Here is a 15193-nt window from a genome sequence, read left to right on the forward strand (position 1 = left end):
GGCGGTGGCTGGGGCTGCTGGGCACAAGAGGCCGGCAGCGCGCGGAACACCCGCCCCTAATTCCCGCTCCCGTGCGCGCTCTGGCACCACGCGCGCGCTCCCTCCCGTCGGGCGCGCAGAGGGGCGGGGCGGAGCGCGCACGGAGGTAACAAGGGACGCGGCGGGAAGAGGGCGTGCGCTCCGCCCCGCCCCTTTCGCAGCCTCGCACACCCCTCCCCCACTCCCTGCGCGTGCTGGGAGCCGGCTGGCAGGGCGTGCGGTGGGCGGGGCGCCGCGCTGACGTTGCCCGGGATGCGGACGGGTTCCGCCGCCTCCAGCGCCGCCGCCGCAGCTGCCGCTGCCGCCGCCGCCTCCGCCTCGCCTATGACCGGGGTTTGTATGAAAACACTAGGCGGCGGGCGGCAAGGGATCCGCCGTGATCCAGGTGCCGAGCCGGGTGCTGCGGCTCTGCGCGGTCCCCGCCAGCGCCCCATCCTGAGCCGGTGAGCGCCCCGCTGCCGTCCGCGCGTCCCGGCCGGCCGTCCCTCTGCTCTCCCCGGGCCGCGGGAGATGCGGGCGGCGGCGCCCGGGGGTAGGAGGGGCGACCCCGGATCCCTGCGCCCCTTACCTGACGGGTTGTGTAACGCATGTCTTTCACGGGGCGTGAGGGGAACGCACTCGGTCTTGAGGGAAAGCCTTGACAGGCTGGGGCTTTGGCTAGGTCTGGAATACGCCTTCCCCAGTCCCCGGACCCTCGGTGGATCCCCGTCCCAGTCTTTGCGGGAGGGTATCGGGCGCGGTCTCTGGGCGGAGGCCGCCCCTTCTGCTCTACCCTTTCTCTCGGGCCTGAGCTCGCGGCGCCTCGGGGAGTCCAACCGAGGGGCTGCTGGGCCGGGGGCGGGCGCGCCCAGCCCGCGCCCCCGCGCCCCCCCGCCCCAGTGGTAGCCGGCCGCCGAGTTGCTGGCCCCTGTGCTTGGGGAATCCTAGTGTTCCCGGCTGAGCGCCAGCAAGGTGGGATTTGCTGTGACATCGGCGATGGGCAGGTTTGCTTCCTCTCGCTGGGTGGTTTGAGCTGAAGTGTGTCTTCTGTTTACAACTTGTCGCCTTGAGCGTTTGGTTTGAACCTGAATCAGATCACCCTGGATGACAGTGCAGAGTTTTCTTAGTGTCTTCCTTCCTGAATTGCGAGTTCTCAATTGCAAGTGTTCAAGGACTCTTGTAACCCAAAGGCTTGCTCGACTCTACCGTTGTTTTACCCTTGTGCCGTATGAACCTCTCATGAGCACCAGGGCAATTGGAGTTGGTTGGGTTCCTTTCTTGGGCGTTTACTCATTGTAGAATGGAGTTTTCATGCATCATAGTGTAATCGATGTGAATGTTGATAATTTAAAGCCCATTTCCCGTTTTAACATAGCTTACTCAAGTGCCTGAAGGTAGCGGAAATTTTCTTTGGCAGTATTAATTCTATGTGGGTTTTTCCTTCAGGTGTTTAAAATTGTAGTTGTGTTTAATTACAATGCATGACAATTTGTAGTTAGAAAGGACCTTAACAGTCTTCTTAATCAGTCATTTTCACTTACCTTTTATGTCCGTTTTTTAAGCTTTATGTAAATCAAATTATCCTTTGTGAACCTCTGAATTATTCTTATAAACTGGTTGTCTGAGAAAACCAGAAAGTTATTTTTGTAATTGTATTGTGGAATGTTTTTAGTTCAGTAGGCCAAAAAAGAAATGATTTATTTAAGGAACTTTAAATGGTGCTTATTTTAAAGCGTGCCAAATGTCAAAACCAAACAAAACTCTGAAAGATCTGTAAGTATTTCCTACTTAGAGAGATAATAAGTCGTGCCTTACCCACTCTTTCTCATCCTGCAGGCAGAATTCTAATATGATTTGTTCATTTTCCCATTCCACTTCTCTTAAGTTAAATTCTATGGTGAAGTTATAGGTTCATTTTTATTGATCACAAAACTCTGCCTTGAATTGATTCATCACATAATTACAACTGCAGACTCACTCTGAACTCGGAAATGAAGTGGATAGGCTTGAAACTACCCTCGTATTTGGCCAACATTGCAAAGCATTTAAATCTATTAATTAAACTTTCATAGAAGCAATTTTTATAAAGCTCTTCCGAATTGAGGCATTGTTCTCTTTAGAAAAGTCGGGCTAGGCTGCTATATAATAATGGTTTTACTTCCATTAGCAGAAGGAAAAGAGGTCCAAGAGTTATGAAATTTTGTAATTTGTATTCTACTTTTTTTTTTTTTTTTTTTTTTTTTTTTTGAGACTGAGTCTCACTCTGTCGCCCAGGCTGGAGTGCCAGTGGTGCAATCTCGGTTCACTGCAACCTGCCCCTACCGGGTTCAAGCGATTCTCCTACCTCAGCTTTTTGAGTATAGGCGCACGCCACCATGCCCAGCTAATTTTTGTGTTTTTAGTAGAGACGGGGTTTCACCATGTTGTCCAGGCTGGTCTCGAACTCCCAACCTCAGGTGATCCACCAGCCTCAGCCTCCTAAAGTGCAGGGATTACAGGTGTGAGCCACCGCGCCTGGCCTGAATTTTTTTTTTTTTTTTTTTTTTGAGACGGAGTTTCGCTCTTGTTGCGCAGGCTGGAGAGCAGTGGCGCGATCTTGGCTCACTACAACCTCTGCCTCCCGGGTTCAAGCGATTCTCCTGCCTCAGCCTCCCGAGTAGCTGGGATTACAGGAGCACACCACCACGCCCGGCTAATTTTTTTGTATTTTTAGTAGAAATGGGGTTTCACCATGTTACCCAAGCTCGTCTTGAACTCCTGACCTCAGGTGATCCCCCCACCTCGGCCTCCCAAAGTGCTGGGATTACAGGCGTCCGCCACCACGCCCGGCCTGGCCTGAATTTTTTTAAACCTCATCCAAAGTATTCATCTTCCCAAACCTGCTTTTCTTGCTTGAAGTCCCCCACTATCTGAAAGTTGAACAGTGTGTGAACAGCAATGGATGCACCTGTCAGAGGGCCATCTGCAAGATGGGAGCTTTCCTTAGGCAATGGGTTTCAGTATAAACAACATAAATTTTGTAGGGTGGGCACTGAATTTTAAACTTCAGATGTTATTGTTGATTACTGTGCCTGTGTACTATAGTGTAGTGACTAAGGGGTTGGGCCTCAGAGCCAGATGGCTTGGTTTGGGTCCTGGCTTTGCTTTAGGCAAGTTATTTTTATTTTTATTTTTTTAAGGCAAGTTATTTGTCCTTTTTGTACTTTAATTTTCTCAGCTCCAAAAATGACATAATACTAGTATATACTCAAGATATTCTCAAATATTAAGTGATTAATACATGTGAAGTGCTTAGCCCACAGTGCCTGGCATTTAGTAAGTGCCCAGTAAATGTTGCTATTATTACCGTTGCTCTTCCTCAGTCTTCAAAGGGATCTAGTAAGCGGAAAAGACTTTTGGTGGATGGAGCAGTATTACTGCAGATTAATTCCACTATGACCCATTTGCTCCTTTGGGGTTAAATGAGAGCTTAGTCTCACCGTCCTGCCTCCTGCCTTGGAAACAGTAAGTCAGTTTTAAATAGAACAGCTAGACCCTGAGCTGGGTGCCCTGGGATGCTACTGGAGAGCTGCTGATATATCTCTATTTGTCCCTTCTGACAGAACCTTGGATTGTCTCCCTCCTGTTGGTGATGGCTGCTATTTTAATCTTTTAATCATCTGTTTTTGAGTTTGTGATTGGGTGTTTCTTTGACTATAATGTGCCGCTATCAAAAATATCCGTCAAAATATTGGTAGGTATGTACGTGTTTGTTTGATCAGAATATTGTATGTTGTTTCTAGGGCACACAAAATCAGTTTTATCTAAGCATTCTTTTTTATCTAAGCATTTTCTTTTTTATTGATATTATATAGAGTGAGGTCAGTTTTGATTTGACATTGTGTTCATTTTCAGGTTTCATATAATTTTCCTAGGAACTTTTTTTTTTTCCCTCCAGTATGATTTCACATACTTGTTCTTGGTTTGCAGGGATCTAATATTAAAACTCTAAATGCTTTCAAACTTTTGGTCTCAGGGCCCTTTTACATTGTTAAAAGTTGTTGAGGATCCCCAAAAAGCTTTTGTGAATTTATCTATATTTACTGTATTGTAAATGAAAAGGGAAATATAAATTGTTTTGTCAGTTCACTTAAAATGACAATTATAAACTCTTTACATGTTAATATAAATACCATATTTTTAATGAAAACAACTTTTTTTAAAACAAAAAATAAGGTACTGAGAAAAGTGGCATTGTTTTACTTTTTTTGTAAATCTGTCTGGTTTAATGGAAACAGCTGGATTATCATATCTGCTCCTGCATCCAGTCTATTGCAGTATGTTCTTTGGGTTGAAGTATATATGGAGAAAATTCAGTCTCCCACAGTTAATGGCTAAACAGGGTGCGGAGGCCAGGGGAGGGAGCATTTTAATAGCCTTTTCAGATAATTGTGGATATTCTTGTTTGGTATTATATCAAAACTCGGTAAGTGGCAATTTCTTAAAGGTTAGATGCAGTGAGAAATCATGTAAGCGGATTTTTCCATGCTCTAGTAAAGCCCATTGATTTGAACTTTGAATGGATCTTATACTCATTCCTGAGATTGTAACATTATTCCTTGGTCATTTGTAAATATTGGTTCAGTGTTATGCAGATCTTCCAAATGTTGACATCTTTCATCATGCAATATTAAATAAAGTTATGGTTGTTAATATCACCACCCATTTTGTTAGAGACAAATTATTGGGAAGCTGTTTAGGTCTTGACATGACAATGGTGGATATGAGTTTTCCAGAATTCAGAGTTTTGCTTGAAAGCTCAAATTTTATCATTGACAACAAATGTGACTTGTTTACTTAAAGTGACAAGCAAGCTCAGTTTATTCATTTCTGAGAAAACCTCTGCCAAAATATTCCAATTTGAATAACCATAGTCTGTCAATCATTCTTTCAGTCACTTTCATTAAAAAAGAGGCTAGTGCAAGCTGTCAGTTCAGTTACAGAAGCACTTTACTTTGAGACAGCCGTCAACTATTGTAATTTAGTATGTAGCAGAAATGGTCCATGCAAAGTTCCCATTTTGTCACATAAAAAGGTGTATAAAAATTAATAATTTTTACTGTTTCAAGGACATTCTTAAGTGATATTGGCTTTTTCTTGTCTTTTTATTTTTATTTTTTGAGATGGAGTCTTGCTGTGTCGCCCAGGCTGGAGTGCAGTGGTGCAATCTCAGCTCACTGCAAGCTCCGCCTCCTGAGTTAACGCCATTCTCCTGCCTCAGCCTCCCGAGTAGCTGGGACTACAGGTGCCTACCACCACGCCTGGCTAATTTTTTGAAGTTTTAGTAGAGATGGGGTTTCACCGCGTTAGCCAGAATGGTCTTGATCTCTTGACCTTGTGATCCGTCTGCGTTCACCTCCCAAAGTACTGGGATTACAGGCGTGAGCCACGGCTGGCTTTTTCTTGTTTTATAATTGTTGGTGGTTGATGGTGACTTTAATTCAGTCCAAGATGCCAGTAACTTTAAGATTTTAAATTCTAGTATTATACAAATAGTTTTGATCTGTGGGTCCCCTAAAAGAGTGTCAGGACCCCAGGGGCCCATGCACCATGCTTTTAGAACTTCTGGATTTAAATCTTAAAGAGGATTTCTCACAAACCTTTGATTAAGAAGTGAAGTGGTAGTGACAGTCTCTGGTTTGTTTTTGTTTTAGGCTTTGGGACCTGGTAAAGTCCTTATTAAAAAAAAGTATTATAGCTAGATAGTAGGAATAAGCTCTACAGTGTTCTCTAGCACTATAGGATGACTGTAATTGATAATATATACTTTCGAATAGCCAGGAGGATATCAAATGCTCTGAACACAAAGAAATGATAAATGTTTGAGACGATGGATTTTCTAATTACCCTGACCTGATTGGTATACATTACATGTATCAAAAGATCACTGTGTACCTCATAAATACATATGATTATTATGTGCCGATTAAAAAAATTTAAAGAAAAATATTTTAACATACAAAATTAAGTACAGTAAAGGTTATTCACAGAAAGTTTCTTAATGGTTTTAGTCAGGTGCTGATACAATGGGATTATAGTATTAGTAATCTGAATACCATCTAAAAACAAAAATCAGACCTGGTAGTACATTTCTGTATAAATGTTCAAATTTAACGTTTTGGGAATGTAAATATTAAACAGTGAAGGCACAACGTGAAAAGCTCCACTAATATCTAACTCATAAGCTTAAAAAAAAGCGACCTGGTTTCCCTTCTTAATCTCTGCTTATTTCTCACTTAATTCATGCTGAGAATGAGCTGCCCTATGGAGAAATGCCAGGCACTTGCTGTCTTTGCCTCACATTTTTCCTTAAGGGGAAAATGATTTAAAATTATGAAGATTATAAGGACATTGGTTATATAGGGATTAAAAACAATAATAAAGTCAGCCAGAGGGATTTATGGTCGGATAATGTTAATAAAAATCTGAACACTGCCTACATGTAATAGAGTTTAATGAATTAAAAAATAGTATCTTAACAAGAACTCTTTAGGTTTATTAATTTATGGTCAACACACTTTCTAGACTCCTTTTTGGTGCACGGTGAAAACTAATCTCTCACCTTTTAATTTAATGTCATTAATTTTAACTTGTATTTATATTTGAAACAACTTTTTTCCCAGTTTTTAACACAAGGTTCATATTTTGATCTTTAAAAAAATATTTATTTTAAAACATGGTGGTAAAACATATATAACATAAAATTTACCATTTAAATCACTTTTAAGTGTGTAGTTTAGTGGCATCAAGTATATTCACATTGTTGTGCGGCCGTCACCACCATACATCTACGGAACTTTTTTTATCTTCTCAAATTGAAACTCTGTATATATTAAACAATTACTCTCCCCCTCCCCCATAGTCCATTCCCTGGCAGGCACTGTTCTATTTTCTGTTGCTATGAATTTGACAACTCTGAGTAGGTCACATGAGTGGAATCAATCATACAGCATTTATCTTTTTATGACTGGCTTATTTCATTTAGCACAATGTCTTCAAGGTTCGTTCATGTTGTACCATGTGTCAGGACTTCTTTTTAAGGCTGGATAATCTAGTGTATGTATATACCAGATTTTGTTTATGCATTCATCCCTTGATGAATGGACACTTGAGTTGCTTGTGAATAATGCTGCTTTGAATCTAGGTATGTAAACATCTCTTCAAGACCTTGCTTTTTATTTATTTATTTATTTATGTATTTTTAAATTTTTTTTAGATGGAGTCTTGCTGTGTTGCCCAGGCTGGAGGGCAGTGGCGCGATCTTGGCTCACTGCAACCTTCGCCTCTGGGTTCAAGTGATTCTCCTGCCTCAGCCTCCCAAGTAGCTGGGACTACAGGTGTGTGCCACCATGCCTGGCTAATTTTTTTTTGTATTTTTAGTAGAGACGGGGTTCCACCGTGTTAGCCAGGATGGTCCCTGTCTCCTGACTTCGTGATCCACTTGTCTTGGCCTCCCAAGGAAGACCTTGTTTTTAATTCTTTTGAGTATATACCTGGAAGTGGAATTGCCAGATTGTATGGTAATTCTGTTTTTAATTTTTCAAGGAACCTTCATACTGTTTTCCGTAGTGGCTGCGCCATTTTATATTCCTATCAATAGTGCACAAAGATTCTAATCTATGCACATCAACACTTACTATTTTCTGTTTTTGTTTTGTTTTTGGTAGCAGCCATCCTAATGGCTACGAAGTGATATCTTGTAGTTTTGATTTGCCTTCATGTTGCTGTATTTGGTTTCCTAGTATTTTGTTAAGTTTTGCATTAATGGTCATAAAGAATATAGGTCTGTCATTTTCTTGTAGCATCTGTCTGACTTTGGTATCAGGGCAGTACTGGCCTTATAGAATGAGGTAGGAAGTGTTCCTTCTTCACTTTTCTGGAAGAGTTTGAAAAGAACTGTTTTTTTTTTTTTTTTTTTTTTTTTTTTTTAAATGTTTTGTAGAATTTACCAGTGAAGCCATCAGATTCAGGGCTTTGCTTTGTAAGGAGGTTTTTTTGTTTGTTTCAGACAGAGTCTGTCTTTGTTGCCAGGCTGGAGTGCAGTGGTGTGATCCTGGCTCACTGCAACCTCTGCCTCCTGGGTTCAAGCAATTCTTCTGCTTCAGCCTCCTGAGTAGGTGGGACTACAGGCGCACACCACCACGCCCAGCTAATTTTTGTATTTTTAGTAGAGACAGGGTTTCACCATGTTGGCCAGGCTGGTCTCGATCTCTTGACCTTGTGATCCACCCACCTTGGCCTCCCAAAGTGCTGGGATTACAGGCGTGAGCCACAATGCCCAGCCTGTAAGGAGGTTTTTAATTACTGATTACATCTCCTCAGTAGTTATGGGTCTATTTAGATTTTCTATTTCTTTGTGGTTCAGGCTTGGTAGGTTTTGTGTTTCTAGGAATTTATCTCATCTAGGTTATCCAGTTTGTTGGTGTACTGTTTTTCACAGTACTCCGTTATAATCCTTTTTGGTTTTGTAGAATTGGTCATGAACGTCTCCCCTTTCATTTCTGATTTTAGTAATTTGAGTCCTCTCTCTTTTAAATCTTGCTAAAGGTTTGTCAGTTTTGTTAATCTTTTCAAAGCACCAACTTTTGGTTTTGTTGATTTTCTTTTTTTTTTTTGAGACGGAGTCTCGCTCTGTCGCCCAGGCTGGGGTGCAGTGGTGCAATCTCGGCTCACTGCAAGCTCTGCCTCCCGGGTTCACGCCATTCTCCTGCCTCAGCCTCTCCGAGTAGATGGGACTACAGGCGCCCGCCACCACGCCCAGCTAATTTTTTTTTTTGTATTTTTAGTAGAGACAGGGTTTCAGCGTGGTCTCGATCTCCTGACCTTGTGATCTGCCCGCCTCGGCCTCCCAAAGTGCTGGGATTACAAGCGTGAGCCACCGCGCCCGGCCTGTTGATTTTCTTTATTGTTTTTCTAGTCTCTATTTCAATTATTTCTGCCCTGGTCTTTTTTATTTTCTTCCTTCTGCTCACTTTGGGTTTAGTTCTTCTTTTTGTAGTTCCTTAGTTATAAAGATAGGTTGTTTTGAGAGCTGTCTTACTTTTTAATGTGTTTATGTCTATAGATTTTCTCCTCAGCACTGCTTTTGCTATATCCTGTAAGTTTTGGTATGTCATGTCTTTGCTTTCATTTGTCTCTGTTTTCCGGTTAACCCAGTGATTTCTTCTTTGATTCATTGGTTAAGAGTATGTTGTTTAATTTCCATAAATTTGTGTATTTTCCAGTTTTCTTTCTCAGATTGATTTCTAACTTAATCCTGTTGTGAGGTTGGAGAGCACACTTTGTGTGATAAATATCTTTTAAAATCAATTGAGACTTAATTTGTATCCTAATATGTGGCCTGTTTTGGAGAATGTTCTATGTGCACTTGAGAGGAATTTATATTCTGTTGTTGAGTACCTTGTTCTAAATATATGTTATATCTAGTTGATTCATTGTGTTGTTCAGATCATCTCTCTCTTCACTTCTTTCTGGTTGTTCTTTTCCTTATTGAGAATGGTGTATTAAGTCTCCACCTTTTATTATAGAAGTATTTCTCCCCTTAATTATGTTAATTTTTGCCTCATTTTGATGATCTGTAACTACTTCATATATTTTGTTGGTGTGTAAATGTTTATACTTGTTTTATCTTCTTGCTCTATTGAACTTTTTATTAATATATAATATACTTTTTCTCTTGTAAACTTATTTGATTCAGAGTCTGTTTTGTCTGACACTAGTATAGCCCTTCCTGCTCTCTTTTGGTTACTATTTGCATGGAATATCTTCTTCCATTCTTTCACGTTCCATGTATTTGTGCAATGGGATCTAAAGTAAGTCTCCTGCAGACAACATACAGTTGGATCATTTAAAAAAATCTATTCTGCCAATCTTTGTGTTTTGATCGGCAAATTTAATCCCTTTACATTTAAAGTAATTACTTCCTAAAGTAAATTACTTTATTTACTTATTTCTGTTCTTTGTTTTTTATATGCCATATTAGCTGTTTTTATTCCTCATATTTTGTATATTTTGATTTATATTGGGATATTAGCTGGAGCTGACTTTGGGTTACAGTGGTTTCTTTATAAAAATGAGTCATAGTCCCATCCTGGCTAACACGGTAAAACCTCATCTCTACTAAAAATACAAAAAATTAGCCGAGCGTGGTGGCGAGCGCCTGTAGTCCCAGCTACTTGGGAAGCTGAGGCGGGAACCCAGGAGGTGGAGCTTGCAGTGAGCCGAGATCACGCCACTGCACTCCAGCCTGGGCAACAGGGCAAGACTCCAGAGCAAGACTGTCTCAAAAAACAAACAAACAAACAAACAAACAAAAAAGGGTCATAGTCATAGGTTAGAGGCAGAGAAAAATGTGTGTTTCAAGGTAAGATTTTAAATCTCATTTATCATCTGTATAGACTTAGAAATTTTGGCTTTGTTTAAGTCTGAAAATAGTGAAATCTGAGTTGGAGGAAGAGTTATTTTAAACAAATCATTTAATAGTTGAAGGGTAATGAGATTCTGCTCTTCAAACCTACCTCATTTATTGATAGTAAAATGGAAATGTCACAAAGCAAAACTAATTAGACTTTTCATAAGTATCTGAACATTTTTTATGGAGTAGTGTGTGAACCTTACAGATTTGTTTGGTTTTGATAAGAATGCATGATCAGGGAAGATATATAAGCTTTTTGTAGGTTTACTCTTACCCATACTTTTTGATAAAATTAATGACAATAAAATAGGTGAAATCAATTTTCCTGTTTGAAGATTGGACTAAAATATAACATAATCATTGGGCTGGGCTTAGTGGCTCATGCCTGTAATCTCAGTACTTTGGGAGGCCGAGGTGGAAGGATTGCTTGAGCTCATGAATTTGAGACCAGCCTGGGCAATATGACAAGACCCTGTCTCTACAAAGAATGAAAAAAAACAATTAGGTGGCTGGTGGTGTGCACCTGTGGTCCCAGCTGAGGCAGAAGAATTACTTGAGCCCAGGAGGTTAAGGCTGCAGTGAGCCTTGTTTGTGCCACTGTACTGTAGCCTGGGTGACAGAGCAAGACCCTGTCTCAAAAACAAACAAACGCACACAAAAAACCCGAAACACCTCCCTCTCCCAAAAAAAAACCCTGCCAAACTACTTCCAAAGTAATTGCACCATTGTACATTCCTGTCAGCAATGTGTGAGAGTTCCAGTTTCCTACATCCTTGCTAACACTTGTTATTATCTGTCTTTTTAAAGTTTAGCCATTCTATTAGTTGTGAAGTGGTATCTTATTGTAGGCTAAGTTTCAAAATAGCAGTTAGGCATAACAGGAGTGATAGTACTAAGATGAAGTTAATGTTCCAATTAAAGTATTGAATAGGCTGACCTAGGAATGGTTCTTGACTCTGGCTATGCATGATTAGTATCACTTCCTAATTTTAAAAAGTTGATGTCACAACTTCATTTCATTTCTGAGGGTGTTGTACTATTCCCCTCCCACTCCACAGCCCAAATCCTTCATTTAAAAATAAAACAGTAAAGTACACTTGTAGAGAAAGAACCACTCTCCCTTAAGCAAAGAGAGGGTTTACCATAGGCTGCTAAATAGTTTAAAGAATTGTTGGAATGTATCAGTATGGGTTCAATCAGGAGATAGAAACCACATAGTAATTTAACAGGGAAAGAATAATATAAGGAATTATTGACTATAACAGGGGATTGGAGTAATAAGAGATTTACCAGTGAGAAGTAAAGATAATGCTAAAGAATATAGGAATAGCAGATAGAAGGAACAGTGACTATCCCAGGACTAAGATAGAGTGCATTTCCATCTTCCAGATGAACTTAGACCTTATTGGAAAGGGCACGGTCAAGGCTATGTCAAAGGGCAAGTTCAAGCTATGGTACAGCACTAGTGGAATTTGCTGGAAATATACCCCTTGGGGTACCAGGGAATGCTGTTTATGAAGAGGTATCTCATCAGAGACCTCTACTACAAAACTACCTAGGCTCTTGTTGGAAAAGCAGCACATACTGAGGAGCCTGGTGGTAGAAGAACCATCCTTGTTGAAGGAGTAGGGCACTGGAAAAGCCTTGCCTACTGGAGCCAAGTGAATGCCCTGGAACTAGGAAGCACAATTCTTTTCCCTTGCAATGCCTTTCCAGTGCCCTCTACTGACAAAGCTTAATGTCATGTCAGCTGACAGATAAAAAAATATTTAAAGGGCACAAATTCATTTTCACAGAGCAGACAAAAAGGGCGAATTGGGAGATGAGGGGCAATAAATCAATATCTGGCACAGGCATTAAGTGGCTTACTTAGGAGGAATTAAGTTGGGAGATCTGAAGAGACAGTAGGTTGAGCTTTAAGGAACAACTCTTACATCTTAGCACAGAACTGGGAAACCAAGAGAGTTACCTCTTTTATGATTAGGAAACCTCCAGTCTAATTGTGAAATTGCTTCTAGAGCTTCATTTCTGGAACCACACTGCTGTTTCAGAATCTGGAAACAGTTGAGGTCAGGAGGCTCTGGTGATCAGGAACCTCGGACTATCATTACTAGCTGTAGAACCATGTTGGGCCTGTTCTGATGTGCACCAGCTGCCTGCTAGTGACTGCCCCAACTTTTCTAAATCTTTATACCCTGGAGGAACTGTGAAATAACTTTTAGGTATCTTGTCTTTTTGATAATAGCCATCCTAAAAGGTGTGAGGTGATGATATTTCATTGTGGTCTTGAATTCCATTTCTCTGATAAGTGATGTGGAGCAACTTTTTATATACCCGTTGGCTATTTTAGTATCTTCTTTGGAAGAGTATTCAGGTCTTTTGTTGATTTTTTAATTGGGTTGTTCTTTTTTTTTTGCTATTGAGTTGTGAGTGTTTCTTATATATTTAAGATATTAACCCCTTGTATCTTGAGATATGCTTTATATCTAGATGTATGGCTGGCACATTATTTTCTCCGAACCTATAGGCTGTCTTTCATTTGTTACTTCCTTTGGTGTGCAGAACTTTTTAGTTTGACATAGTCCCATCTGTTTTTGTTTTTGTTGCCTATACTTTAGATCCTATGCAAAAAATTGCTAAGACCAGTGTTGAGCAACTTGTTCACTATGTTTTCTTCTAAGAGTTTTATGGTTTAGGTCTTACATTTAGGTCTTTAATTCAGTTAGTATAATGTTTTCAAGGTTCATTTATGTTGTAGCATATATTGAACTTCATTGCTTTTTATGGCTGAATAGTATTCCATTGTATGTTTCTACCGTGTATTGTTCATTCATCTGTTGGTGGGCACTTGGGTGGTTTTCATCTTCTGACTGTTGTGAGTAATGCTGCAATGAACATTGGCATAAAGTATCTGTTCGAGTCCTTGTGTTTAGTTCTTTTGGGTATACCTAAGAGTGGAATTGCTGGGTCATATGGTAATTCTATGTTTAGCTTTTTGAGGAACTATCAAACCGTTTTTTTCACAGTGGTTGTATTATTTTACACACCCACCAGCAACATACCTAGGTTCCAGTTTCTTTACATCCTAACACTTGTTTTTTTCCCCATTTTATGATAATGTCCTTTGATAATACAAAATTTTTTAGTTTTGATGAAGTCCAGTTTATTTTTTATTGTTGTTCATGGCTTTGTTGTCATAACTAAGAACTCATTGCCAAATCCAAGGCATGCAGATTTACCCCCATGTGATCCTCTAAGAGTTTTAATTTATATTTAGGTTGCTGATCCCTTTTGAGTAAATTTTTGTATGTGATGTGACATAGGGGTCCAGCTTCATTCTTTGGCATGTGGATATCAAGTTGTTCCAGCACCATTTGTTGAAGAGACTATTTTTTCCAATTGAATGGACTTGACACACATGTCAAAGATCGATTGGCCATAGATATATGAGTTTATTTCTGGACTTTCATTCCATTGGTCTGTATATCTGTCTTTATGCTACTACTAGCTGATTTTAATTAATGTTATTTATTTAGGTTGGTGTGAAAGTAATCACAGTTTTTGCCATTACTTTTTTTTTTTTGGAGACGGAGTCTCGCTCTGTCGCCCAGGCTGGAGTGCAGTGGCGCAATCTCGGCTCACTGCAAGCTCCGCCTCCCAGGTTCACGCCATTCTCCTGCCTCAGCCTCTCCGAGTAGCTGCCTGCCACCACGCCCAGCTAATTTTTTGTATTTTTAGTAGAGATGGGGTTTCATTATGGTCTCGATCTCCTGACCTCGTGATCGGCCCGCCTCGGCCTCCCAAAGTGCTGGGATTACAAGCATGAGCCACCGTGCCCGGCCTTCCATTACTTTTAATTAAAAGTACAATTAACATTAAAAGTGATAGCAATAACTGATCACTTTTTCACCTAATACACTATGAAAATTATTGACAATATCAGATAGCAAAGCTATTAAAAACCATAAGCCAAAGTAATACTAATAAAAATATAGTCCAAGTCATAATTTATGTAAGATTTTGAAATAAGCCAACTTTTTTTCTTTTCTGATTGGCACGGTGAAGCTGAAATATAGGTCCACAAGTTAACAAAATATTTTTATGTGTTTTGATTTTTTTCATCTTTTATAGGCTTTAACATATATAATAAAATTGCCTTTTAAAACTAAAAGAATGAAGTTTATCTTGTTCACATGAAACCTATTTTTGTTTAATTTGAAATGAGCATTCACAGTTTTCATTTTTATCTGACATGAGACAGTTCCTCTTTGATGTAGGTGCTTGTTAAATAAGAAAAAACTTAAGTTGAAAACTTGCAGCTAAATGTTCATTACTTTCCTATGATTGGCAGGACATTACTGATTCAGGGAAATCCATAACTTTTTTAGGGGCAGATCAGTAAATCTCATCTCGAGTGTATAATCAGGAGCATAAATCTCATCTTGAGTGTATAATCAATGAGGAGGAAGAGTAAAATTCCTCCTCCTCAAAGTTAGGTTCTCAGCCTGAGCACAAGATTCAGAGAAAGGGTTCCTTCCTCAGTCTTACACTTGTTTGAGGAAGGAAAGGGAAATACTATTTACTTTTCCTTTTTAATACTTTTCTCCTATATCAGCAAGACTTGAGATTTGCAGATAAACATTTTTACTCACAAGCCCAAGAAACAATGGAAACATTTTAAGATTGCCTTTTTTTGATCACAGGATTTTTTTCCCAAGAATC

The 15193-nt window shown here is 40.0% G+C and overlaps 1 protein-coding gene across 3 annotated transcripts in view; it reads left to right on the forward strand.

The window, feature by feature from the left end:
* The first annotated feature begins 224 nt into the window (after positions 1–224).
* The window catches only part of AGTPBP1 (ATP/GTP binding carboxypeptidase 1), a 200758-nt gene continuing 185789 nt past the window's right edge, over positions 225–15193 (forward strand). For 2 of the 3 annotated variants that reach the window (XM_055272087.1, XM_055272089.1), the window contains exon 1: positions 225–482. In XM_055272087.1, coding sequence (XP_055128062.1) covers positions 292–482 — 191 coding nt within the window. In that variant the 5' untranslated portion in view covers positions 225–291. The remainder of the gene's footprint in view (positions 483–15193) is intronic. The other variant, XM_063636285.1, reaches the window with a different exon arrangement.

This window comes from Symphalangus syndactylus, chromosome 3 (assembly GCF_028878055.3).
Source record: "Symphalangus syndactylus isolate Jambi chromosome 3, NHGRI_mSymSyn1-v2.1_pri, whole genome shotgun sequence".
NCBI classification, from domain to species: Eukaryota; Metazoa; Chordata; class Mammalia; order Primates; family Hylobatidae; genus Symphalangus; species Symphalangus syndactylus.